The sequence below is a fragment of the Astatotilapia calliptera genome, chromosome 18, assembly GCF_964374335.1.
Source record: "Astatotilapia calliptera chromosome 18, fAstCal68.1, whole genome shotgun sequence".
Taxonomy (NCBI): domain Eukaryota; kingdom Metazoa; phylum Chordata; class Actinopteri; order Cichliformes; family Cichlidae; genus Astatotilapia; species Astatotilapia calliptera.
In genome coordinates this window covers 26,819,175-26,843,993 of record NC_137439.1, presented here as the reverse complement: position 1 = coordinate 26,843,993, position 24,819 = coordinate 26,819,175, and the positions used below count along the sequence as shown (strand labels likewise).

Sequence of the window (24,819 nt, the reverse complement as noted above, 5' to 3'; positions counted from 1 at the left end):
ATCAGAGTCAAGCATTTCCTTTCCTGTTGCAGAATTCCTCACCTCTGGACTTCACTGTCAGGCTGGACGACTTTCCCCACTTTAGCCATTTTTTCCATGGCCTCCTGAAACACAAGACACACACATGAATTTCATTCAATAAATGATAGCACACTGATTCAGCTTCATGTCAGCCATGACCCAGTTATAGTAAAAGCAGCAGCCTGCTGCTGTGGCGGAGTTTATAATTAATGCAGTGCAGGGCCCCTCTGCTGTCTAAACCTACAAAATCCATGCAGCTGACTGTTTGCAGCTCGGAGGCTCAGACAACACAACTGCCTGCTGTGTCTATGTTCGTAATGGGTTGACAGGTGCATCCTCGTCCAAATAACAGCATCGTATTTTTAGTCTGTCTGGCTTTGAGGCTGCTCAGAGTTGTGGAGCTGAGACACAAAGAGATGATGAGTTGACCTGACACAAGATGAATCCATACCTGTCTGTAACAAAAGCCAGCACAGTGCATTGCTTACTATGTAGTTTGGTTCCACCTAGCAGATGCAGGCAGTGAGTCAGTGATTATGTATGACAAAACCTATGTCATGTTTGACCTCTGCTGTGTTTCCATGACACTACAGCATTTAATGATTACACTGCAAACTGCTGCAGACTGTAAACTGTAAACTAAACATTAAAATACCAAGTTGACCTAGATTAAAGAGACACGTATTTCGTTTTTAAGTACTGCTCAACTGCTCAAAACAGCTGCACAACACAGTCTTCTATGATGCTGACAAAAAAAAGATGTTGGCTTTTACAAAATAAACTGGGATATATGCAGTTTACATTTAAGTAGCAGGGGCAGTCTCTTTAAAAAATGCTATCCATATTGTATTTATAATGAAGTGGTTATCATTAACATCCCTTTAAAGCCAAGTTTCAGAAACATGGGATTACTTATATGTTCTTCAAATGCAACCACTTCATCAAACGTGTCCTCTTTGACTGAAATGTATTTATGTCAAGGTGTGTGCTGTGGCAGGCAGGATGTAGGAGCCAAACGGAGGACAAACTTAAAGCAGCAGCTTTTATTGCTGGGAATACTTTTCCATAGAAAGAAACTTCCCAAAAAACAAACCAAAACTTTGAACATATAAAATAGAAACTAAACTGGAAACTAGTAAATAAAAAACACAAACTAGGAAAAGAAACACAGGGACTGAGAACTAGAATTTCATCAGGAACACGAAGGGAGAAACACAGCACAGTGACACAGCACAGTGAGGTTACGATGCAACAAAGGGCAAAGGGAAACACAGGGCTTAAATGAGAGGGCAAGACAATGATGGGGAACAGGTGGGAACACAGGTGGTACAAATCAGATATAAGTCATGTCCAAATTCATGGGCTGCATCCTCCTGAGGACTCGGCCTTCGCGGTCTATGTGGGCCGGGTCCTCAGAAGGTCGGGTAGGCCGGAAGTAAACGGCTGTGAAATTGGACGGTCTAGCCTTCAGATTTGCGTCACCGCTGTCTCGGTGGAGTTTAATAAACTCAGCTGTCTGCTCCTTGCTATCTGAAATATAACAGGACACTGGCGTAAATTCTCGACCATCTCACACTTCTGTTTAATCTGTTTTCTGTTTGACGTTTATTCAGCTGTGTGAAAACCACCCGGGGGATTAAAAAAGTTTTTTTTTTAATCTAATCTAATAACTTGAATCTCAGCCAAACCGATTTACTCACAAACAAATACAACACTGAAAAAAGCCAAACAATAACAATTTTAGGTTGTCTAAGTGACTTATATATTACGTTTAACCTGAGTAGCAAAAGTCCGCGGTGATCTGAAAATGATGTGCCGGGAGTTGTGCCGTTCTCTGCGGCTTCAGTGACCCTCGAGCTCCCGGCTAGCTATCGAGCTGGTGGGTAGCAGACGTCTCCGAAAACGTCGGAGCATTTTTGCAAATACGTGATATCTTGATAAACTGAGCAGATATTTGAAGTTTACACAGCTACATTCTGGTCTGAAAATATGTTAAAAGTTTATTTTGTGACCCAGAAAGATTAGTATGAGTAATTTAAAACTTAGTAGTGGCCGCCATTGTTGAAAACTGGAATTGGCTAAGCCACACTATGAATTCTGGGATATGGTGGGCCACGAAGGACACACCCGACCCATCCTTCAAATTCGGAGAAAAGGAAGACACATTTGTCGGCTGCATTCGGAGGAGTCTACGAATTTGGACAGCCTTCGTCGCGTCGCTGTGACGTAATCGGCCTACAAATGTGTCCTCAGGAGGATGCAGCCCATGAATTTAGACACCCCCATAGTGAGACAAAGGAAGAAAAGCAGAATACATTAACCAAGGACAGACTGTCAAAGCAAAAGTAAACGGGAAGCATAACACAGAAACGTGGACTTGATACTGAGACAGAGGAACATGAAACACAGAGACAAAAGTAACAAGACGTGGGACATAGGGAAGACATAAAGACAGAAAACTAAGACTAAATATACAACACACGGAGAACAGAATTAGACCAAGAACACAGAGGAGGCACAGAAACAGAACAGAAACCGAATAACCAGGAACTATAAATATAATACAAACGGAAATCCATAATTCAAAGAGTACAGCTTAAACCAAAAACACAAACAGTGCCGTGAAAATTTAATGTTATTAAATTATTTTAAAAAGCCAGTCACAGATTCTAATCCTTTTCTAACTCTGTTAAACAGAAAAACTGTTAAAATGAACAACTTACCCTACAATCGCTGAATGTATTTTGGGAAGCCAGCTCTTCAAGTCAAATTGCAGACTGGAGTAAAACACTATGCACCTCCATCTCTACTTGTGCAAAAGAGCAAATCCAAATTTCCACTGTGACAGCCGACAGTGTTTCAGTGGATTTCCACCGGGATACTTTTGTTGTGTTATTGTGTTGGTATTGTGACATATCAGAAAAAACTTCCAGTTACGTACCATTCGTCAGGTGTTTATTTGACGAACGGTCATTTGGTACTAGCAACCCAAAGTGTGCCAAAAAATATCCCCCATACCTTTACACCATCAACACTAGACCGACCTGTTGATACAAGGCAGTTGGATTTATACTTTCATGTTCTTTATGAACTTTAATGTTACATCAGAACAGTTTCCTGCTCTTATCTGACAGAGTGGCACCCGGTGTGGTCTTCTGCTGCTGTAGCTCATCTGCTTCAATGTTTAACATGTTGCCCATTCAGAGATGCTCTTCTTCAGACCTTATATCTAACGAGTGCTTAATTACGTTTCAAAAGCATTTCCTGCCAAATCCCTCAGATGTTGTTTGACTCATGTGTATTGTAACTTCACTCTACCTGTATAGAGCTGTAGTGTCTTGATGCACATGCTCCCAGCACTGCTGCTCCCACTAGCACAGCTTCAGTTTGGTCTGGCAACACTACAGGCAATCCTGAGAATGAGATTGAAGACATGGAATGGGCTAAAGCTATCACAGAACTTATTTTACCTTTTCCTCTCTCCAGGTCTTCTCTGCCTGAATGTTCTTCAATGTCTTCATGTATCATATTCCTACTATATATTAATTATTTTTTGTTGTTGATTGTCTGTATTCTAAATTTACTTCAGTTACATGTAAGTCCATCCTAGGAGTAACTTCTTCTGTCTTGTTGTGCTGTGTTGTTAAAAAAAGACTTTGGGGGACTCTTTAAACTTCAAAGTTGGCCACTGGAAGCTGCACATAATTAAAATTTTCTTCTTAATCTTTATTTCGTGGTTAAGTTATTGAAATACTAATACAAACATTCTTTCTTACTCTCAATAAATTATAAATGTACATACTGTGCAACTGTGTTTCAAAATATACATATAACCATGTTATTGGTATTTACTACCTGTAGTATTAGCATGAATCTGTACAAACAGGTTGTTTTTGCTCAATCCACCACACAGGAAGAGGGTTCTGATTTCATGTCCTGCTTCTTTCATGGCCTCCAGAATATGAAGTGTACCGAGCTGAAACCAGAGGAGGACACACAACAGGAATAAAGTTACAAGAAAGCAAATACAACCTCCTTTGTACTTAAAGGTGCTAGGGTATCAGTCTGAGAGAGAGGAAGTCATTTGAAACACAAAACGCCATCAGACTCACAGCGAGGGCTTGCATGGTGGCCAGGTAGAGAAGGGCCAAGTCATCCAAGGTCTGGGACAAAGAGAGTCCAACTACCTGCAAAACAGTAATGACACAAAAATACCAGCAAGGGTGTGATCACCGTCTAAGATTTTGTGAAAGCAAGGCTGTCATCCAGTGTTTGGTGATTTATTAAAAACAGGTTTTCATATTCCATTCCTTGGCTTTCTGTTTCCTGGAATTTTAGATGTGGTTTGGCGCCAGTAATTACCAAAAAAACCAAAACAAAACATGGATAACCAAATATAATGGCTGAGTGGTGCGACACAAACAACCTGCTGCTTAACACCGAGAAGACCAAGGAGCTCATCGTGGACTACAGGAGGAATGCTGACCCACATCCACCCATCCACATTAAAGTGACGGCTCTGGAGCGTGTGAGCAGCTTCAAGTTTCTGGGAGTCCACATCTCCGAGGATCTCACCTGGACGACCAACTGCTCCAAGCTGGTCAAGAAGGCTCACCAGCGCCTCTTCTTCTTGAGGACTCTGAGGAAGAACCACCTGTCCTCAGACATCCTGGTGAACTTCTATCGTTGCACCATCGAGAGCATCCTGACCAACTGTATAACAGTCTGGTACGGGAACTGCTCTGCCTCGGACCGGAAGGCGTTGCAGAGGGTCGTGAAAACTGCCCAGCGCATCGCCGGAGCACCACTTCCTGCCATAAAAGACATCTACAGGAAGCGGTGTCTGAAAAGGGCTGGGAAAATCATCAGAGACCCCAGTCACCCATCACATGGACTCTTCACCCTCCTGCCCTCTGGGAGGCGCTACAGGAGCCTCCGGACTAAGACCACCAGGTACCGGAACAGCTTCTTCCCCACAGCTGTCAGACTCCTGAACTCTGCCTCCTGACATCTGACCCACGTAAACTCATGGACTGAACATACACACACACACACAATGGACAACTGTACCCTCAAACACACAATAATAACATGGACTGAACCACCACTCACAACCACTAGCACTTTATATAGCCTCTGTAGAAATTATCCACACCCTCACTTACCTTAACTGCACTACTGTATAGCCCTGTGTAAACAATCATTCTGTACATACGATAATTTTTAACCCTACAACTGTTTACAACTTGCATAGTTCCCATTTCTGTATAGCTGTATATCTCAGATTCCTGTAAAGTTATTTATTTCATATTCTGTATAGTTTTTCATATTTATATTCATATCCTGTACATAGCTTGTACTCACTACAGCCTGTACATACTTATAGTTATAGAATATTCACAACATACTTCATACCGTGTACATTATAACATAATAGACCCATTTCTGTAATATACTTACATATCTATATTATTGCTAATATATATTGTAATATATCTATATCACTAAGCACTTCTGGATGGATGCAAACTGCATTTCGTTGCCCTGTACCTGTGCATGTGCAATGACAATAAAGTTGAATTCTATTCTAATTCTATTCTATTCTATAATAACAAGTTAAACTCACAAATAAAAATAGTTTCTTTTTGATATGATTAGTGAGGGACCATAAGCTAAGTAAGCGAATAAGAGTAGCAAACTCAATTAATGGCATTTTATTGTGTAATGGGAAATTAATTTGATTTGAAGTCGAGGGGACAGGAAGAGAATAGAAAGGCTGCTGAGCACAAATGCATGAGTTAAATGTGAATTTCTGTCTATGTAGAGAGCAAAATATATGTTCATTGGTCATTGTTATATTATCTGAAACAGATCGTATAAAACTGCCAACTTGAACCTATTCAGTCCTGTGGGGAGTTCCACAAATAAGGTTAAGGCACAGGTTTGAACTGTCTTGCTGTGACTTACAAAATCAAATCAGTCATTAGGATCTTATCTCATTTGCTTTCCCTGTACCAAACCAGCACTCTAGAAAACACAATCTGTGGTTCTGCAAAGTTAAATAAGTTCAAGTTAAATTAACTATTTCCCCATGTGCTGAGTTTTAATGCTGATGGACCATATTTCAGGAGACACTTTGATATGTCAAAATAGGATAAACACAGTTTAATTGAACAGAATACAGCCACTGTTAACCTTATTAGGAGAAAAGGGGGTTTTCTGGTTGTAGCTAGTGAAAATAATTCTCTTCCACACCACAACTAAAATAAGTCAAATCTGTGGATGTGAAGTTTTTAAAAGAATAAATTTAAAAAAATTGTTTCATAATACAATCAACAGGTAAGTTCTGGTTCTTATTCTTTACTAATCAAGGTGATAAGAAATAACGTAAGTGGAATATGTATATTCAAAATCAGTGACTTCTTTGGCCAGGTGTATTTAATAATTTGTAAAATATATCGATATATATATATATATATATATCGCTTTTTAAATTGTTTCAGTTATATTTATGGGATTGCAATGATAATAAATCTTTAACAAAGATATCAGAGATTGAAACAAACAAAATAGAAAAATAATCCCTTCCTCAAAAATGTCATGTGACAACCTAATTTGCACATGGAATGTTGACCTTGTCGGGAACTTGGCTGCATCACTAGAATCTTATATCAAACATTATGCTGTTTTATAATTCATAAGTAAACAAGAGACACTTCAAGTCAACCATTTTCAGTCAACACACCGGTTTGTTCGCAGCTATCAAACATTCGGCATCGACTACGACGAATTTAAACACATTTGGATCCTTCACAGAGTCATGTTAGTCAGCAAGGTACCAAAATGCCTGAGAGAGAAAAAAAACACCAGTCAACAGAGAGCGATGACCCCAACACTCCTCAGTGTATTGAATTTGAAGAACTTTCAAAGAGGAGAGAAACTTTAGAGTTGGACATTCACCAGACCACCAGCCAGCGAGGCTAGCTGCCAGGCCACGCCGGGCACCACCAAGAATATTAAGAAAACAGAAGAAAATACAGTCAACTTGGTCATCAGATTGTAAGGTATTCATTAAATTAAATGGAACACCAGAGCAGGCAAAAGTTCTAGTCCTCAAAGAGATAAATATAACTGATAAATCAGAACGCAAAGCAGTGCTAAATATGATGGTATTTGTCCAAGTTGTACAACCAACTCAAATGTCTGACAGTTTTCATGTAACAACTCATATAGATATTCCAATTTAATAAACTGATTTTCAAAATGCTTTGTAAAATGGCGATTCCACTCCTCATTTCAAAATCCATTTCCCTTTCCTGTTCGCTCAGGGATGAACATTTAGATTAGCAACTTCATTTTAAAAATCCTGCTGCAATGCAAATTAGCCAAACCGTGGGATGCAAAGAGCTCTCTGATTGGTTGGACGGACACATCGCAAATTTTACATTGCAGCTGTACTAGCTAGCTACGTGTTTTGTAAGCTGCGGTGCTCTTCACAAATAAAGCTTGAAGCAGCTCAGACTGTTAGAACCAACACTGAGGCCTGTTACATTTATACAGTGTTAGAGCAATGGCTGCAACCTACAGCCTTTAAACTAGCGATTAAAATGCTGACAGTAAACTCGTCAGTCCAGATGTTACCACATTACTTTATGATACTTAGAGTTAAAGAAACTGAAACAGGCTGATTAAAATAACAGCTGTCAGTTCTCTCATTCCTTATATCAAGACTGGAGATCACATTACTGATTTCAGTTCATTTAATATGTGAGTGCACAGATTAATTCTCAACTGGACATAAACGATGATCAAAGGTTGTATATATGATGAATTCATCAAATCCCGGCCTCTAACACAGTGCGCTGAATCTTAGCTTTGAATGTCCAGTATATTCTAATCCATACAATTTAAGCATTCACTGCACCTACCTACAGTATCTACACCTGTGTGGCAAAGATACAGATAATGAAATGTAATTATTAATAAAATATACATGATGAAAAACAAAAGCTGAAATTGATTCAGTTTAGTACTTTTCTCTGTATGCTCTGTGCTTATAAAGGCCTTAAATTCTGTGATATACAGGGAGTGCAGAATTATTAGGCAAATGAGTATTTTGTCCACATCATCCACTTCATGCATGTTGTCTTACTCCAAGCTGTATAGGCTCGAAAGCCTACTACCAATTAAGCATATTAGGTGATGTGCATCTCTGTAATGAGAAGGGGTGTGGTCTAATGACATCAACACCCTATATCAGGTGTGCATAATTATTAGGCAACATCCTTTCCTTTGGCAAAATGGGTCAAAAGAAGGACTTGACAGGCTCAGAAAAGTCAAAAATAGTGAGATATCTTGCAGAGGGATGCAGCAGTCTCAAAATTGCAAAGCTTCTGAAGCGTGATCATCGAACAATCAAGCGTTTCATTCAAAATAGTCAACAGGGTCGCAAGAAGCGTGTGGAAAAACCAAGGCGCAAAATAACTGCCCATGAACTGAGAAAAGTCAAGCGTGCAGCTGCCAAGATGCCACTTGCCACCAGTTTGGCCATATTTCAGAGCTGCAACATCACTGGAGTGCCCAAAAGCACAAGGTGTGCAAAACTCAGAGACATGGCCAAGGTAAGAAAGGCTGAAAGACGACCACCACTGAACAAGACACACAAGCTGAAACGTCAAGACTGGGCCAAGAAATATCTCAAGACTGGTTTTTCTAAGGTTTTATGGACTGATGAAATGAGAGTGAGTCTTGATGGGCCAGATGGATGGGCCCGTGGCTGGATTGGTAAAGGGCAGAGAGCTCCAGTCCGACTCAGATGCCAGCAAGGTGGAGGTGGAGTACTGGTTTGGGCTGGTATCATCAAAGATGAGCTTGTGGGGCCTTTTCGGGTTGAGGATGGAGTCAAGCTCAACTCCCAGTCCTACTGCCAGTTTCTGGAAGACACCTTCTTCAAGCAGTGGTACAGGAAGAAGTCTGCATCCTTCAAGAAAAACATGATTTTCATGCAGGACAATGCTCCATCACACGCGTCCAAGTACTCCACAGCGTGGCTGGCAAGAAAGGGTATAAAAGAAGTAAAACTAATGACATGGCCTCCTTGTTCACCTGATCTGAACCCCATTGAGAACCTGTGGTCCATCATCAAATGTGAGATTTACAAGGAGGGAAAACAGTACACCTCTCTGAACAGTGTCTGGGAGGCTGTGGTTGCTGCTGCACGCAATGTTGATGGTGAACAGATCAAAACACTGACAGAATCCATGGATGGCAGGCTTTTGAGTGTCCTTGCAAAGAAAGGTGGCTATATTGGTCGCCGATTTGTTTTTGTTTTGTTTTTGAATGTCAGAAATGTATATTTGTGAATGTGGAGATGTTATATTGGTTTCACTGGTAAACATACATAATTGAAATGGGTATATATTTGTTTTTGTTAAGTTGCCTAATAATTATGCACAGTAATAGTCACCTGCACACACAGATATCCCCCTAAAATAGCTAAAACTAAAAACAAACTAAAAACTACTTCCAAAAACATTCAGCTTTGATATTAATGAGTTTTTTGGGTTCATTGAGAACATGGTTGTTGTTCAATAATAAAATTATTCCTCAAAAATACAACTTGCCTAATAATTCTGCACTCCCTGTAAATTCACTGTTCTTTATGGTCTTATTCAATGGTAAAGCTCTTTAGAAACATTACTGATGGTTCTTAGGAAAAGCTAAATAACTTAATCTGAGCTTTCTTTAACAATACTTCCTGTATTAAGATGAGTCAACAGCTAACAAATATAAACTGCTATGTCAATTATTGTTTTTGGCAAGAAAATTTATTCTTTTCAATTGGATCAATGAAAACCACCAACAATAACTCAGTGGTATAAAGAAATCTTTAGAATCTTACCGATGGAAAGACTGAGTGCAAAACTAAGCGGTAATGACGATATCTTTTTGGAGGGGCAGCCCCACTCCAATGGCAGGATGGGTTTGTCAGGACAAATGTGTAAATGGGTGGTATACCCAATTATTTACCATAATGTATTAGTTTTCCTTTTACATGTCTCAGACTGCTTATTGTGTTGCTTCTTGTTTTTTGTTTTGGGATTTATTTTTTTTGTTGTTGTTGTGGTTGTTGTTTTTTTGTATCAAAAAATCAAAATAAAGAGATTAAAAAAAAAAAAAAAAAAAAAAGATAAGTCAACAGCTTTGAGTTGGATAACAGGGACCAGTTCAAAAATAACTCACCTTAATTGGAAAATGTAACAAAAGTAACGTCTGACTAGGGCTGTGCGATATGACCAAAATCTCATATCCCGATATAAGAATTCTATCGTCCGATAACGATATAAATCCAAAAAATGTAACATTTTCTGTAAATTCTGTGAATCTCGGGCAGCTCGACTTGCAGGAAGTGTTTCCAGCTGCGCGTCATGTAGCTGGAGTCGAGTGTTTTAACAGATGCATGAAACTCGACATTTTTAGACATAAGTTGTAACGGCCGCCGTTTTCTTTGTGAGTATTTATTACACAGCGTGCTGCGGGGAAAAGCCTGTTCTGACGTTTGAGTCTAAGGTTTACTTTTTAGCACCTGGCGGCTCTTTTTTACTTCTCATCCGTAAATACTCTGCATCTTTCACGTGATTCAGTTTATTTTGAAAAGTCTCAACAGGATCTTGAGCTTTATTGTGAAAGGTTTATGTGGAACATAAACAAGCGGACACGCGATGCTGTTACCGTCGTTGTTGCTAACCACAACGCATAAAAACAGGCGCTTGTCCATCCGTAGTGTGATTATATTAAATATAAGAGAAAGAAAGAACTTTAATAAATTAATATAGCCACTACAGTGACCATCAAAACGATGAAAAAATATTGCCGTAAACAGTTTATTTTGCGACACCACGAAACAAACGATAGTGTAAAATGAAACGATAGACCTTTTTATATCGTCATCCGATATATATCGTTATATTGAACAGCCCTACGTCTGACTTTAATCATTTGCCCTCATTTTACAATGTAATTTATGTATTTGTTTTGATTAAACCTTTTAAATGTGTGACAAATGAAAAAAGTGCAAAAACAGGAAAGCAGCCAGTCAGAGCTGCGTATATGTTGCTGCTTCTAAAAGCCTCACACATATATGTGGAATCATTGTGGAATTCATTCATAATCATTCTGTAGAGCATGGATCTTTGAAACACAGACTTCCACGGGCATAAGAGAACATTAAGAAAAGATTAAGAAAACCCCAAGTGCACAAAAAGGAAGAAACATTCAAAGCAGGCTGTGGCGGAGGCGTGGCCCCGGGCGCAGCTGCAGGGGAGGAGTGGAGCGGAAGGCTCAACAGGGCGGCGCCGCGAGGCCGGTAAGAACAGCTGATATTGTTTATGGACTAATGATGGTCTCCTCCGCTGTGTTTATAGTGAGACGAGGAGGAGCGGCCAGGGAGATCAGCTGGGCTCCAGCTGTCAGACGGTGCGACTGAGTCAGCTGTCAAAATACAAATATATCAATAAACGTGGAAGTTGGCTATACCTGCCTGTGTGTGCGTGTGTCTGTGCTGGGTGTACTCTACAAGTGGTGCCGAAACCCAGGATTAGTGCCGGTGGGGAAATGTCCGACCCACAGGCCACGCCACCCGCCCAGCCTCTGCAATTCTTGGCGCAGATGCTGGCGGAGATGGCGACGATGAGCCAGGATCAGGCGGCCGACCAGCGTGCCCACCTGGCCGCGCTGCGGGAGCAGACGGACCGACAGACGCAAGTTCTGGAACGGCTGGTCGGGGCCGCTGCCACGCCGAAGCCCTCGCCGCTGTCGGTGTCGGTGCCCCGGATGGGGGACGGGGACGACCCACAAGTTTTTTTGGAGACCTTCCGTGCCACGGCGGAGGCTTGCCAATGGCCGCGGGAGGAGTGGGCTCCGCGGCTGCTCCCCCTGCTGTCTGGGGAGGCACAAACAGCGGCCCTGAGTCTGCCTCCGGCGTCGAGGAGCAGCTTCCCGGACGTGAGCCGGGCGGTGGTGGACAGGCTGGGGCTCACCGCCGAAGACCATCGCCGGCGGTTCCGGGCCTGTCGGCTGGCTACAACGGACCGACCATTCGCCTGGGCCCGGCAGCTGCGCGACGCGGCGGTGCGCTGGCTGCAACCGGGAGCATCGGAGGGCGAGACGAAGCTGGTGGACAAGGTGGTGCTGGAGCAGTTCACGGAGGGATTGCCAGCGGAGACGGCGAGATGGGTCCGGTGCCACCGGCCCGCAAGCCTGGAGGTAGCGGTGACGCTAGCGGAAGACCACCTTGCCGCTGGAGCAGGGGAACCCGGGGACGCCGGACGGAGGCCGAACAAACAGGCCCCAGTGCCGGCCCCGAGACGCCGTGTGCCGGCACCAGGGCAGGCAGAGCGGCTGCCGGCGCTGAGCCCCACTAACCCTTTCGCGGCGTTGGTGCCGTCCAGGGCAGCCGAGCCAAGTGGAGCCGCCCCCGAGCCACGGAGAGCAGCACAGACGCCGGGGCCGGAGTGTTGGAAGTGCGGGCAGCCGGGGCACCTGAGGAGGGATTGTCCGCTTATGGAAGTGGGGCAGGTGTTTCGTGTTGCTGGCGCCCCAGCACCCTCCCCCGGTCCAGGAGGGACATACAGTATTCCGGTAAGGACTCGAGGGGGTATACGCCAGGCGTTGGTGGACACGGGCTGCACGCAGACCCTCGTACACCAAAGCTTGGTTCGCCCCGGGGCATTGCTGGAGGCAGAATGGGTGGAGGTGAGGTGTGTGCATGGTGACGTTCACAGGTATCCCATAGTGCCGCTGTTATTAAAATATAAGGGCAAAATGCATAGAGTAACGGCGGCGGTTAGCCCGCGCCTGTCGCACCCCCTGATTCTGGGTACCAATTGGCCGGGGTTTCATCAGCTACTGGGGCAGTACGCGGGGGTGCGATCACGACCGGAAGCGGGGTGTAGCGTGTGCGCGGCATTCAGCGGTGACGCGGGGTCGTCCGACACCGACTCCGGGGGGGAGGAGCCGGCGGGTCCCTCACGGGACGTCCCGCCGGCCCCGGAAGTGTCCCCCATGGGTGATTTCCCACTGGAGCAGTCTCGTGACGGCACCCTACGCTCAGCCTTTGACCAAGTGATGGCTATTGATGGTCACGTGGTGCGCCCTGAGGCCGCGCAGACCTACCCGCGTTTCGTCTTATTAAACGACCGGTTATATCGAGTGAGTCGTGACACTCAGACCGAGGAAACACACACCCAGTTGTTGGTGCCGCAGGGCCGCCGGGAAACGCTTTTCCAGGCGGCCCACTATAACCCCATGGCAGGGCATATGGGCTACGAGAAAACTCTGGAGCGAATAACGGCCCGATTTTATTGGCCGGGCATCCGAGCGGATGTGCGCCGCTGGTGCGCGTCCTGCCCGGACTGCCAACTTGTTAACCAGCCGGCCATACCGAAGGCGCCGCTGCGCCCTCTCCCCCTCATTGAGGTCCCGTTTGAGCGCATCGGCATGGACCTCATCGGGCCGTTTCACCGGAGTGCACGCGGCTACCGCTTTGTGTTAGTCCTGGTGGATTACGCAACGCGGTACCCGGAAGCAGTTCCGCTGCGCACCATCTCTGCAAAGAGTGTGGCGCAGGCACTGTTTCAGGTCATCTCCCGAGTCGGAATCCCGAAAGAGATACTGACTGACCAGGGCACGTCGTTTATGTCTCGTACACTGCGGGAACTGTACGAATTACTGGGCATTAAATCTATTCGGACCAGCGTCTACCACCCTCAGACGGACGGGCTGGTGGAGCGGCTGAATAAGACTTTAAAGTCCATGATTCGGAAGTTCATTAACGAGGATGAACGCAATTGGGATCACTGGCTAGACCCTCTGTTATTCGCAGTGCGGGAGGTGTCCCAGGCCTCCACGGGATTTTCTCCCTTTGAACTGCTGTTCGGCAGAAGGCCACGTGGGGTGCTCGACCTGATTAAAGAAAGCTGGGAGGACGGTCCGAGCCCCGCCAAAAATGAGATTCAGTACGTGTTGGACCTGAGAGCAAAACTCCACACTTTGGGGAGGTTGTCACGGGAGAATTTGCTCCAGGCTCAGCAGCGTCAGCAACGCCTGTATGACAGAGGGGCTAGGCTCAGGCAATTCTCACCGGGAGATAAAGTGCTTGTGTTACTCCCTACTTCCAGCTCGAAGTTGCTCGCCAAGTGGCAAGGACCCTTTGTGGTCACACGGCGAGTCGGGGACGTGGACTATGAGGTCGCTCGGTCGGACAGGGGAGGAGCCACGCAGATTTATCACCTCAATCTCCTCAAACTGTGGCGAGAGGTTGAAACCGCTTCTCTGGTGAGCTTGGTGAAGGAGAGAGATGAGTTGGGGCCGGAGGTGCCAAATTCTATCATTCCCGCCTCCCTCCCTTGTGATGACCATCTCACACAGGCCCAGAGAGCGGATGTTGTCGCGTTGCAACAGCGTTTTGCGGACGTGTTCTCCCCCCTGCCCGGCCGGACGTCCCTCATCGAGCACCATTTCGTGACGCAGCCTGGCGTGACGGTGCGTTCACGGCCCTACAGGCTCCCGGAGCACAAGCGAAAAATCGTGCAGAGGGAATTGGCGGAAATGCTGAGGATGGGAGTAATAGAAGAGTCGCACAGCGCCTGGTGTAGCCCCATCGTTCTGGTGGCGAAGAAGGATGGGTCTATACGGTTCTGTGTCGACTATCGCAGGGTGAACGAAGTGTCACGCTTTGATGCCTACCCCATGCCTCGGGTCGACGAGCTCCTGGACCGGTTAGGCACAGCCCGCTTTTTCACGACACTGGACTTAACCAAGGGCTATTGGCAGATTCCCTTGTCTGCCGAGGCCAGGGAGAAAACGGCCTTCTCCACTCCGTACGGTTTGTACCAGTTCGTGACACTTCCGTTCGGCCTGTTCGGGGCCCCGGCCACTTTCCAGCGTCTCATGGACCGGGTACTGCGTCCGCACGCAGCGTATGCTGCCGCCTACCTGGATGACGTGATCATCCACAGCGACACCTGGGCGGAGCATGTGCTGCGGGTGGCCGCGGTCCTGGAGTCCCTGAGGGGGGCGGGGCTCACGGCCAATCCGAAGAAGTGCGCGGTTGGACGGAGGGAGGTGCAGTATCTGGGGTACCACCTGGGGGGCGGGCAGGTGCGTCCACAGGTGGAGAAGACGGCGGCTATCGCATCCTGCCCGCGCCCCAGGACGAAAAAGGAGGTGAGACGGCTCTTGGGGTTGGCGGGTTACTATCGTCGCTTTGTGCCGGGGTTTGCGCAGCTAACCAGCCCCCTGACCGATCTCACTCGAAAGGGTGCCCCGGATCTGGTCCAGTGGACGGGGCCGTGCCAGGCGGCGTTTGTGCAGGTGAAAAAGGCTCTCTGTGGGGAGCCGCTGCTTCACACCCCTAACTTTTCCCTCCCTTTTGTTCTGCAGACTGACGCCTCGGACAGAGGGCTGGGAGCCGTTTTGTCCCAGCAGGTAAGGGGGGCCGACCGCCCTGTCCTATACATCAGCCGGAAGCTAGCAGAGCGCGAGCGCCGGTACAGCACCGTGGAGAAGGAGTGCCTGGCCATCCGATGGGCGGTCGGCTCCCTGCGCTATTACCTCCTGGGACGCTCATTCACCCTCTGTTCGGACCACGCCCCGCTGCAGTGGCTCCACCGCATGAAGGATGCCAACGCCCGGATCACCCGGTGGTATCTGGCGTTGCAGCCCTTTAAGTTCAAGGTGATCCATAGGCCGGGGGCGCAGATGGCAGTGGCCGATTTCCTCTCTCGCTCGCGGGGGGGGGAGTTGGCTCGGCCGGACGGCTCCCCGGCCTTGAACGGGCGGTGGGGGTGTGTGGCGGAGGCGTGGCCCCGGGCGCAGCTGCAGGGGAGGAGTGGAGCGGAAGGCTCAACAGGGCGGCGCCGCGAGGCCGGTAAGAACAGCTGATATTGTTTATGGACTAATGATGGTCTCCTCCGCTGTGTTTATAGTGAGACGAGGAGGAGCGGCCAGGGAGATCAGCTGGGCTCCAGCTGTCAGACGGTGCGACTGAGTCAGCTGTCAAAATACAAATATATCAATAAACGTGGAAGTTGGCTATACCTGCCTGTGTGTGCGTGTGTCTGTGCTGGGTGTACTCTACACAGGCATACCCTAACTTAAAATCTGATACTCACACATCCAACACAACGTCAGTCTACACATATCCTTCTTTTTAAGTCATAGCCTTTACCATGCCCTTCAAAGTTGGGTCAGCCAGGGGCGACCTGTTTCCATGAAAGTCCGGCCACACGTGAAGACTGGACCCTAGCAGATCGACAGCAGAGCAGGAGTTGGCCATCGAACTCAAATGGTTGTTCAAGTAGCTGTAGATATTCTCGCCAGCAAAAGGAAGCCTATAAAATTAAAAACACTGTTGCCAGGACACCTAAAATGATAGCTGATATTACCTATATTAATGCCATGGTGGTTGGCGAACATGAAATCTATATTCAATCTTCAGCAAACGTGAAGTACCGTATATCAAAAAATTTAACTTCCTATTCCTCCAGAGAACAGTTGAGTTGCACTGAAAGCACATTACTGAGCTTCTAATCTCCCAAAAGCATACTTGACATTATTCTAGCCCAGCTGATGAGGATCACAGATGTGCAAAAGCATTGTTGGGAACTGCAGTATTAAAAGCATCAGCTGACCTCTGCTGAACCTGTTCCTGGAGCTGGGTATATGCAGTGTGACCTTTCACCATGTGGTCAATCTGAGGGAGGAAAGAGGCAATACATTTAAACTGAAAAGGATCACAAATGACTGGTGGCCACCTGGCTTCAACTAATAATGTCAAAGCTGAATCTATATACATCTCAAAGCATTAGCTCCTTTTGTCAAACCAGTAGTTCAAATGTGAAAGGTGAGGAAAAAATAAGTGGTTTTGTCTCCATGTTTTCTGTTAGTATTGAGCATGAAGAGGATCTGAAAAATAATTTAAATATGAATGAAAAAGATCAAGAAAATATGAGTAGACTGACCAGCCTTCCTGTCACACTCTGCCCTCCCTCGTTGAGCCACAGTCCAGGCACCATGGCAGATAGGTAGGGCCCCCACACTCCTGGCACAAACCGAGGCTGCTCACTGATCTGATGGCACAGGAAATCTTTTAGTTAGTTTTAGTTGGAGGTAGATATTTTATAAATTAAAAGAGAAACCGCCGGACTAACAGGATATGCGTGCCATTTGCTTCTCATCTCAGAGTTACTGCAGTTGGCCTGTGCAGACAGGATAATTTATGTCTATAAACAATTTTTAATAATGCTCACATAAGTATAAACAAGTAATACAGATAGAGTGGCTTTTAGAAAGATATCTTATCAGACTAGTTAAGACAGATTGTGCACCTAGGAAATGAAGGTGGTGAGTACACGATTAATCATCAGAAGACGTTTTTATTAGTCATCAGGAGATTTTCACAGGAACATATACACAATCACAAAGGCCACTGGGGAACAGTACAGTAGTAGACTAGCACGGTAATTTTACACCAATCAGGTGAACAGCAGCTGTGAACTACTGACCGCCATGTGACAAGTTGATGTTCCACAGATCAGCGCCATGCGTGCAGTGATCGGCAGACCCTCACAGGGCAAATGAAAACCTTTCACATCAGCACCGATCACACCTGGAAGGAGGAGGTTAATGTTGCTTTATTTAACACTCTTTATTTTATGCAGGGGAAAAAGATACATTGTAATAATTAAGTTGTTGGGTTTTTTTGCTGTCATCTAACACAAAGTGTCAAAGATGCTGCTAGAGCTTTAAATCCACATGAATGAAATTGTGCTCCAACCTCTTCGTAGGATTCAGCAGTGACGCTAACTGCTGGAATAATGTTTATCAAGCTGGTTTGAGTTTAAGGTGGGAGGCCAGTCTCCATCACTGTGACATGAACAGAAACTAATGGTGCAGAGTGCTGTAACCTCTCACTGACGCAGCAATGTGTGATTGGCAGAGGTCACGGTTGAGGGTCAAAGGCAAGAGTTCACGACGAGTTCAGCTCACAGAACAGATCCAGATGGTGAGGATTTCTGATCCTGAGGAAGGTCTGCTGCTGCCCTGACACTGGTCAGAAATTCACTAACATCTCAGGCGGGTTTGTTATTCAGTTTATTTCCCATAATATTAAAGATGGGAACATCTAACACACGCTAGGCACCTAATCCTCATGTGGTAAACTATAGTTGTTGAAATATTATCACATCATCCATCTATTATCTCCCTTCTCACTTCCTTCTTCCAGCAAACTCATAAAACCAAAAAAGGTATTTTATTTATTTATTTATTTTTTGGTAACTAAGTACAGTCACAAGTTGTCGGCTGGTCAAGCAGGTTGTTTTCACTTTTCAGTGAGGATCACACTATCCTGATAATTAGCGCTTTAACTTGTGGCAGGTCATCCACTGATCAATAGGCATACATTTCACAAAGAAGTGCAAAAATGCTTCCCCTATCTCGAAGGCTGAGCCCAGCCACACCACAAAGGCAACTTGTGTTGATTTCTTTTATTTGCGAGCACTAGAGACAGGGTGAGGAGCTCAGACATCAGGAGAGAGCTTGAAATAGAGCCAATGCGCCTCCACGCCAAACATAAACAGCTTAGATGGTTTAAGCATCTGGTTAGGAAGCCTCCTCCTTGGAGATTCCTTTAAGAGGTTTTTCTGACATATGCAATTTGGAGGACAATCCAACGTAGACCCAAAAGCTCCTGGAGAGATTATATATCTGACGCGTCATGGGAATGCCCCGGGATCTCCTAGAAAGGACTGGAAAAGCCGTCGGGAGCACCCTGTTTAGCCTGCTGCTACTGTGACGTGGCTTTAAATAAGCAAAATATAATGGATGGATAAACTAGCATCTAATATAGAACTACCATCAAGCCCAAATTTACATTTGTCCATATACATATTACTATGATGTTTAAGTTGGTTTCCTAGTGTATTCATGCACCTACAAAAATAATGATTTAACTTAGCACATGCTTTGTTTTGGAGTTAAAGTTTAAACTTTGCACACAGGATACTGAAAAGCCACAGCCACAAGTGGAAATTATGAAATATTAAAGTCTATTTAGTAAATGTTTATATTAAACTTTGCTCCTTAAGGAATGAACTTCTTTTTTATTGTGACCCTGACACGTAGCATATCAAAATATCAACTTTGCATCACTGACATTTTATGCCTTCATTTTCCTTTCAGTACCTCTAAATAGGCATAACAACGCGACAGCATAGAGCAATTTTTACTCCTCCAGCATGTCTGCACCACTCCAGCACACCATTAAAAAACAGCTACACATCTCTGGTGTGTGATGACTTGGCTATGTGATTACCCTCCATGCTTTCACTATAGCTTTCATATGGAACAGCCTCAGTCACAGGCTGTGTGAAAGCGGCTGCAAACTGAGTAATCTCAGCTTATTCATGACAAGAAAATACTTTTGTTTTCAAGTAAGTGTGATTCGTCATCTGATACCTAAGCCTCCAGCATGGGCATCGATGAGAGAAGCCCCAACTGCAGTTCCTGGGTCCAAACCCAAATCTGCTGCTGCCTCCTGTGTAAGGCCCTCTCCCAGTGGACTTCCTGGAGGACACGTCACACTGCCTGGATGACAAAATTATTTAAAATTTTTAATTCTTAGAATTTAATAAAGGACACAAAAACTGTAAAAGATATAAGAAATAATCAGTCAAACTATCTGAATGTATAAAATGTCATTTTCTGGCCTATTTTGGAGAAGTTATTTTCCAGCAGGTCGTCCAGTCCAATGCTCGTCCAGAAGCTGGCTTCCCATCCTTCTGGAGGGCAGTAGGTCCACTTACACACCAGAGTACATAAAGACCTGTGCAACATTGGACAACATGCATCCACTTGCAAATACTGTAGGATAATAAACATGCTTTATTAACAGCACACATTAGATACAAGTATTTTGTGAAAACCAATGACTTTGTCCACACATTTTACAACGGATTAGGCAATTGCATCTTTTCTTTTTAACTGAGAACAGAAAGAAGACTATTGTTTTTAATGGGGCAGCCCACCAGCAAATATGTTTGAATTAATACAAGGGGTTTTAGGCCTGCTAGTGGTGATCCTTTTCAAACCTACCTCCTTTTTTTATTAGACATACATAAGTGTGTAAGTCTCCGTAACATCATCGACAGCTCACCTCGTTAAAGAGCCGGATGCCTTCCAAGACAAGAAGTCTGGAAGATCAAAAAAGTGACTGGCTTTGTTCCAGCAGTTCTCCTTTAGATTCTGAATGAGTGAAAGACAGAGTGTGTGAGAATAAAAGCAACAACTGTATGACAAATATGCTAAGGCTAAAACAGTAATAAAAAACAAACAAAAAAAAGCCCACCAGGTATCTGCTGAACAGCCAGTACAAAGAGCAATAATAAAACATGCAGAGATCAGTGGTGACCTTGTTCACCTCTCACCTCTTTAAGCCAGAGCAGCTTAGGGGGTTGCATCTCTGGTGACATGACTCCCCCTACCCTGCTGAGGACCCTGTGGCCATTTTTTGTTATACGATCAGCCTGCTCTGTAGCACGATGGTCCATCCACATCACTACGTTCCTTTGGGGGTCACCTGGGAAAAGCAGTTCAGTAAGGGAGAAGGCAACAAACACCAGAGAGCTAATATTGGATATAATATTGTATCTGTTAAGACCTGATACATAAAACTGTTGTCATGGATAGATTTCATCTTGGAGTACAAATTCAGTATTTAGCCAAAGAATTTGGGTCATGCTTTTGTGTCTTGCTTAATAAGCAAAAACATGATTCAAATCCAGCTCCAGGCTTCTACTCTGCAGCCGACTATGACCTTGGACCTCACTGTGGAGGGGTGATTTTTTTCCCCCCTGAAGGATCAATGCTCAGCAAAAATGGGGCTTACATAACCAATGCTTACCAAGCATTCAGATCAGATCAACTGCAATAAAATAAATCGCTTACCTTCCTGACTGACGGGCACAGGCTGGAAGCTTTGGTCCAAAACCACTAGAGAGCAGGTGGCATCAAAGCCAATCCCCCTAATCTGGCTCTTCTCCACACCGTGAGTAACTTTCTGGAACAAATACATGCAGTTGTTTTTAAATTACATTTCCTCCGTGCATTTACTCATCCTGCAACCGTAAGAGGGCACGAATACATTTACCAACTTATGATGTCAATTTCTGCCTTTCATAAATAAACAGCTGTTCACACAGGATGTGTGCTTGAGATTCCCATCCAAGTGCACATTGAAACCTAGGGAGTACATTGGCAATACATAGAAAAGATTTTTCAGCACAACACGTTTACAACATGTAGTGAGTCTAATACAAGTTTATTCCTGAATATTCCTTGCCCATGAGGTTTTTGCCTTCCACTGAGGAGAAATTACCACTACTGATGATTTCAACCAGCATTTTTAACAGGTATTTTTTTAATTTTTTTTAGTACAGTTAAATTTACTCACATTTTTCTCATTACATAAACCTCTGTTAACTAAGGTAAAACATATTCTTTGCCTTAACCTAATGTGGATGAATCATGCTTCTCCCACAGGCACATTTGGAGCCAGGAAAAACCCTGTAATGTTAATTTTTTTGTCGCAGAGACCAGTCATCCACCACATATGCCAGCTGCCGAGTATATACCTCCCATAACTTAAGGCAGCTGTTGCCAAAGTGTGTGTGCTGCCATTAAGAGTAGAGCCTGACCAATACTAGATTTTGGGGGCCAACTTAGGGTGTAAAAAATGATCTGATACTAATATATGCCCTATATTCTTTAGACATACAGTAATGCTGTATTTACAGGGGAGTTCTAAATAAAAGGCAAATTGATTGGGTCCTGCATAACAACTTTTCAGCAATGTATTTCAAACAAACTAGTTTACAGTGTAACAACAACACACAGCTTAATTCTAGACCACTGGTTATAGTGTTTTGTGTATTGGAAACAATGGAGGTGCAACATCTTGAAGTAAAATGTCTTGATGCATGCGCAATCATTTAGGTAAGGAAATCCCAAAAATCATCTGGATGTAGCCTTTTCAGTGGGAGAAACGCTTGGTCACTCATCCCAGTGACTTTTTCAGTCTCAGCTGACTGCAGGTTTCCCCAACCTTATAAACAGTGCCTTTGCACAATGACTGAAAGCCATTCCTCAGTTCTTTGTGAATGGTCCTCATGGTCATGACACTTGGCATATTAATGATCAAGAAACTGAGCTCACAGCCCATTGTTCTTCAGTGGTGCTAGTTTAATTAATTATGCAAATGTACTGGTAGTAAGAAGCCTACTGCAACAGCTGAGTTTGAACTAGGAGGGAATTAAATGCAGAAAGTTAGCAGAAAAAGCACGAGTACAGTAGCTAGCTAAAGGTAACCAAAATGGTCAAAATAGTAAATATATTTTATATTTTACCTAAAATAGGTGCTGAATAAAAAGACGAAATAACTAGCTTAAAGTAATTATAGCAAAGTAAGCGAAACATTAGCATATGACAATACACAACGACTGAAAGACTTACCGAGAGTTAGCTAAAAATAACAAACGATGGCTGATGTAGTGAAGAAAATGCTGAAATAATTAGCAGAGAACAATGTAAGGGCGGTAGGAATATTAAATAATACGTTTTAGAAGGAATTTTTAAATAATTAAAACACATATATAATGAAGAAACTGCTTTTTTTTCTTTAGCTGCTAAAATACTATTAACATCCATGCTAAAAATTAGCTAAAATGAACACATGAGTCTGTGTTGGTGTATCTGTGCTCAGACTGCTGCTGTAGAGGGATGGATGTATATTTGTATAACACACACTGAGGCCATAAATCATCCCACCTTGACAACTGTGCAGCATTTCTCCCAGATCTCAGTGGAGGACTGGACATAGTGGTCAGACTCCGGCTCCCAAATGCCGATGGGCTCCTGTGCAGTGCTCTTCAGCAGGCCCTCCCTGGTCACTAGTGCAGCCCTCACACTGGCTGTGCCCACGTCCACTCCAACATAAAAAACCTCTGCCATGAGGAGATGACCTGAAAGTGGGGGAGGAGGTTTATTATTAACCAGGTTACATTACCAGTGTCGACTTTGAGCAGGTTATACAAATTCAAGAAAAACGCAATTATTAAGGCAACTTGCGTATTTTGCTTTTGAAAAATTTCTTCTTTTTAGCATCTTCACACACTCCTGCAGACGGTTGGAGGGCAGGAATGTGTGAAGTGCAGCAGCAGCTGGTAAAACAGAGTTTTCAGCAATAATAACAGACTAGTACTTATAAAGTACTTATTAATAAACAAATAGGACGAGAGTGCGTAATCTGAACTTACCCAGCGATTAAACAATTATTTTAGTCCGAAGAGCATTTGTGTTGATCGTTCAAGTTTGTGATCAGGGTACTTTCAGAGTTAAAGCATTGCTTTAACGCTGCTGGACTTCAGAGTCGGACGGAATGCGAAAGCGGACAAAAAGCTTATCGTATGCCAAGTTGTTCAGGCATTTTAGCTTCAGAAATCAGCTTATTCACTTTTTCATCATGCCATATTTTTATATATACATTTAAATATTTTTATATTTTACATTTATATCTTTTATTATCTGAAAAGTCCAAGTTTACCATTGAAAACATTTTGACTTTTTCAAAGTGTGCAGAAAATAACTGCAATGCCAGTTGTGGAGTGCTTGTTATCAGAATTACCTAAAACTAATTAAAAACTGAAATTATTTAAATAAAAACTAGAAAATCTAAACAATGAGCGGGGGGTGGGGGGGGGACTGAAAGTAAACTGAATTAAAAGATTATAATTAAAAATGAAATAAAAATTAAAAAAAATAATTAGAAATAAAAATTTTAATAAATCTGGTGGGGTGGACCAAAAGATCAGAACTACTGATTCCTACACAACATTTGTAATAAAGGACATTGGTGATTTCAGTTGCTTTTATGATATATATAAACCACAACTGGCCACAACTGATTGTGTGCTTAGTGGATGCCTCAGGCAGCAGACCCCTGAGAAAGAAGAGGAGAAAGAACAGGAACCATCATTGAGGACAGCCCCCTGCACGGCATGTACCACCAAGAAATAGAAGAAGTGGCTGATATAGAGAAATCCTGCCAATGGCTTCACAAAGCTGGACTGAAAGACAACACAGGGGCACTAATCATGTCAGAAGAGGAACAAGCTATAAGCTCAAAATTGATAGAGGCTGAGGTCTACCACATCAGCTAAGACACGTGCCTACGTGCAGGCTGTGCAAAGATGCCCCTGAGACAACCCAGCACATAACAACAGGGTGCAAGCTGCCATTAGACAGGGCAGATGTGGAAGTGTATGCCGACATAGTATACAGGAACATCTCTGGAAGTATGGTCTGGAAGTCCTGAGGTCAAAATGGGATAGGAGAAGGCCTTAGTGGTAGACGTAGCTATACCAACCAATAGGAACATCAGGAAGAAGGAACATGAGAAACTCGAGAAATACCAAGGGCTGAGAGAGTAGAGAAGATGTGGAGGGTGAAATCGGAGAGCTCAAAGCAGTGACTGGAAACTGGGCGACTGGCTCAAGCAGATCCCAGGAATGACATCTGAGATCTCTGTCCAGAAGAGCGCAGTTCTAGGAACACAGCAAAGATACTCCAGGGTACCCTCAAGCTCGAGGGAAGGACAAAGGGTGGGGAATTTTATATAGTCAAGTTTTTCATTCTAAATCCTACCTTGTCTATTTGTGTTATTAAAGGAGCTAAGCAGCTGTG

The 24,819-nt window shown here is 44.2% G+C and overlaps 1 protein-coding gene across 2 annotated transcripts in view; it reads right to left on the bottom strand.

The window, feature by feature from the left end:
• The window catches only part of fggy (FGGY carbohydrate kinase domain containing), a 24,038-nt gene extending 514 nt beyond the window's left edge, over positions 1 to 23,524 (bottom strand). Inside the window, exons 1-15 of one of the 2 annotated variants that reach the window (XM_026148992.2) lie at positions 23,394 to 23,524; positions 22,906 to 23,099; positions 21,028 to 21,139; positions 20,508 to 20,659; positions 20,237 to 20,325; positions 19,791 to 19,906; positions 19,540 to 19,668; positions 17,586 to 17,689; positions 17,043 to 17,150; positions 16,713 to 16,774; positions 16,250 to 16,412; positions 4,134 to 4,208; positions 3,877 to 3,997; positions 3,340 to 3,434; positions 43 to 104 (exon numbers count right to left, since the gene is read on the bottom strand). In XM_026148992.2, coding sequence (XP_026004777.1) covers positions 43 to 104; positions 3,340 to 3,434; positions 3,877 to 3,997; positions 4,134 to 4,208; positions 16,250 to 16,412; positions 16,713 to 16,774; positions 17,043 to 17,150; positions 17,586 to 17,689; positions 19,540 to 19,668; positions 19,791 to 19,906; positions 20,237 to 20,325; positions 20,508 to 20,659; positions 21,028 to 21,139; positions 22,906 to 23,088 — 1,571 coding nt within the window. In that variant the 5' untranslated portion in view covers positions 23,089 to 23,099; positions 23,394 to 23,524. The remainder of the gene's footprint in view (positions 1 to 42; positions 105 to 3,339; positions 3,435 to 3,876; positions 3,998 to 4,133; positions 4,209 to 16,249; positions 16,413 to 16,712; positions 16,775 to 17,042; positions 17,151 to 17,585; positions 17,690 to 19,539; positions 19,669 to 19,790; positions 19,907 to 20,236; positions 20,326 to 20,507; positions 20,660 to 21,027; positions 21,140 to 22,905; positions 23,100 to 23,393) is intronic. The other variant, XM_080292767.1, reaches the window with a different exon arrangement.
• Positions 23,525 to 24,819: the final 1,295 nt, after the last annotated feature.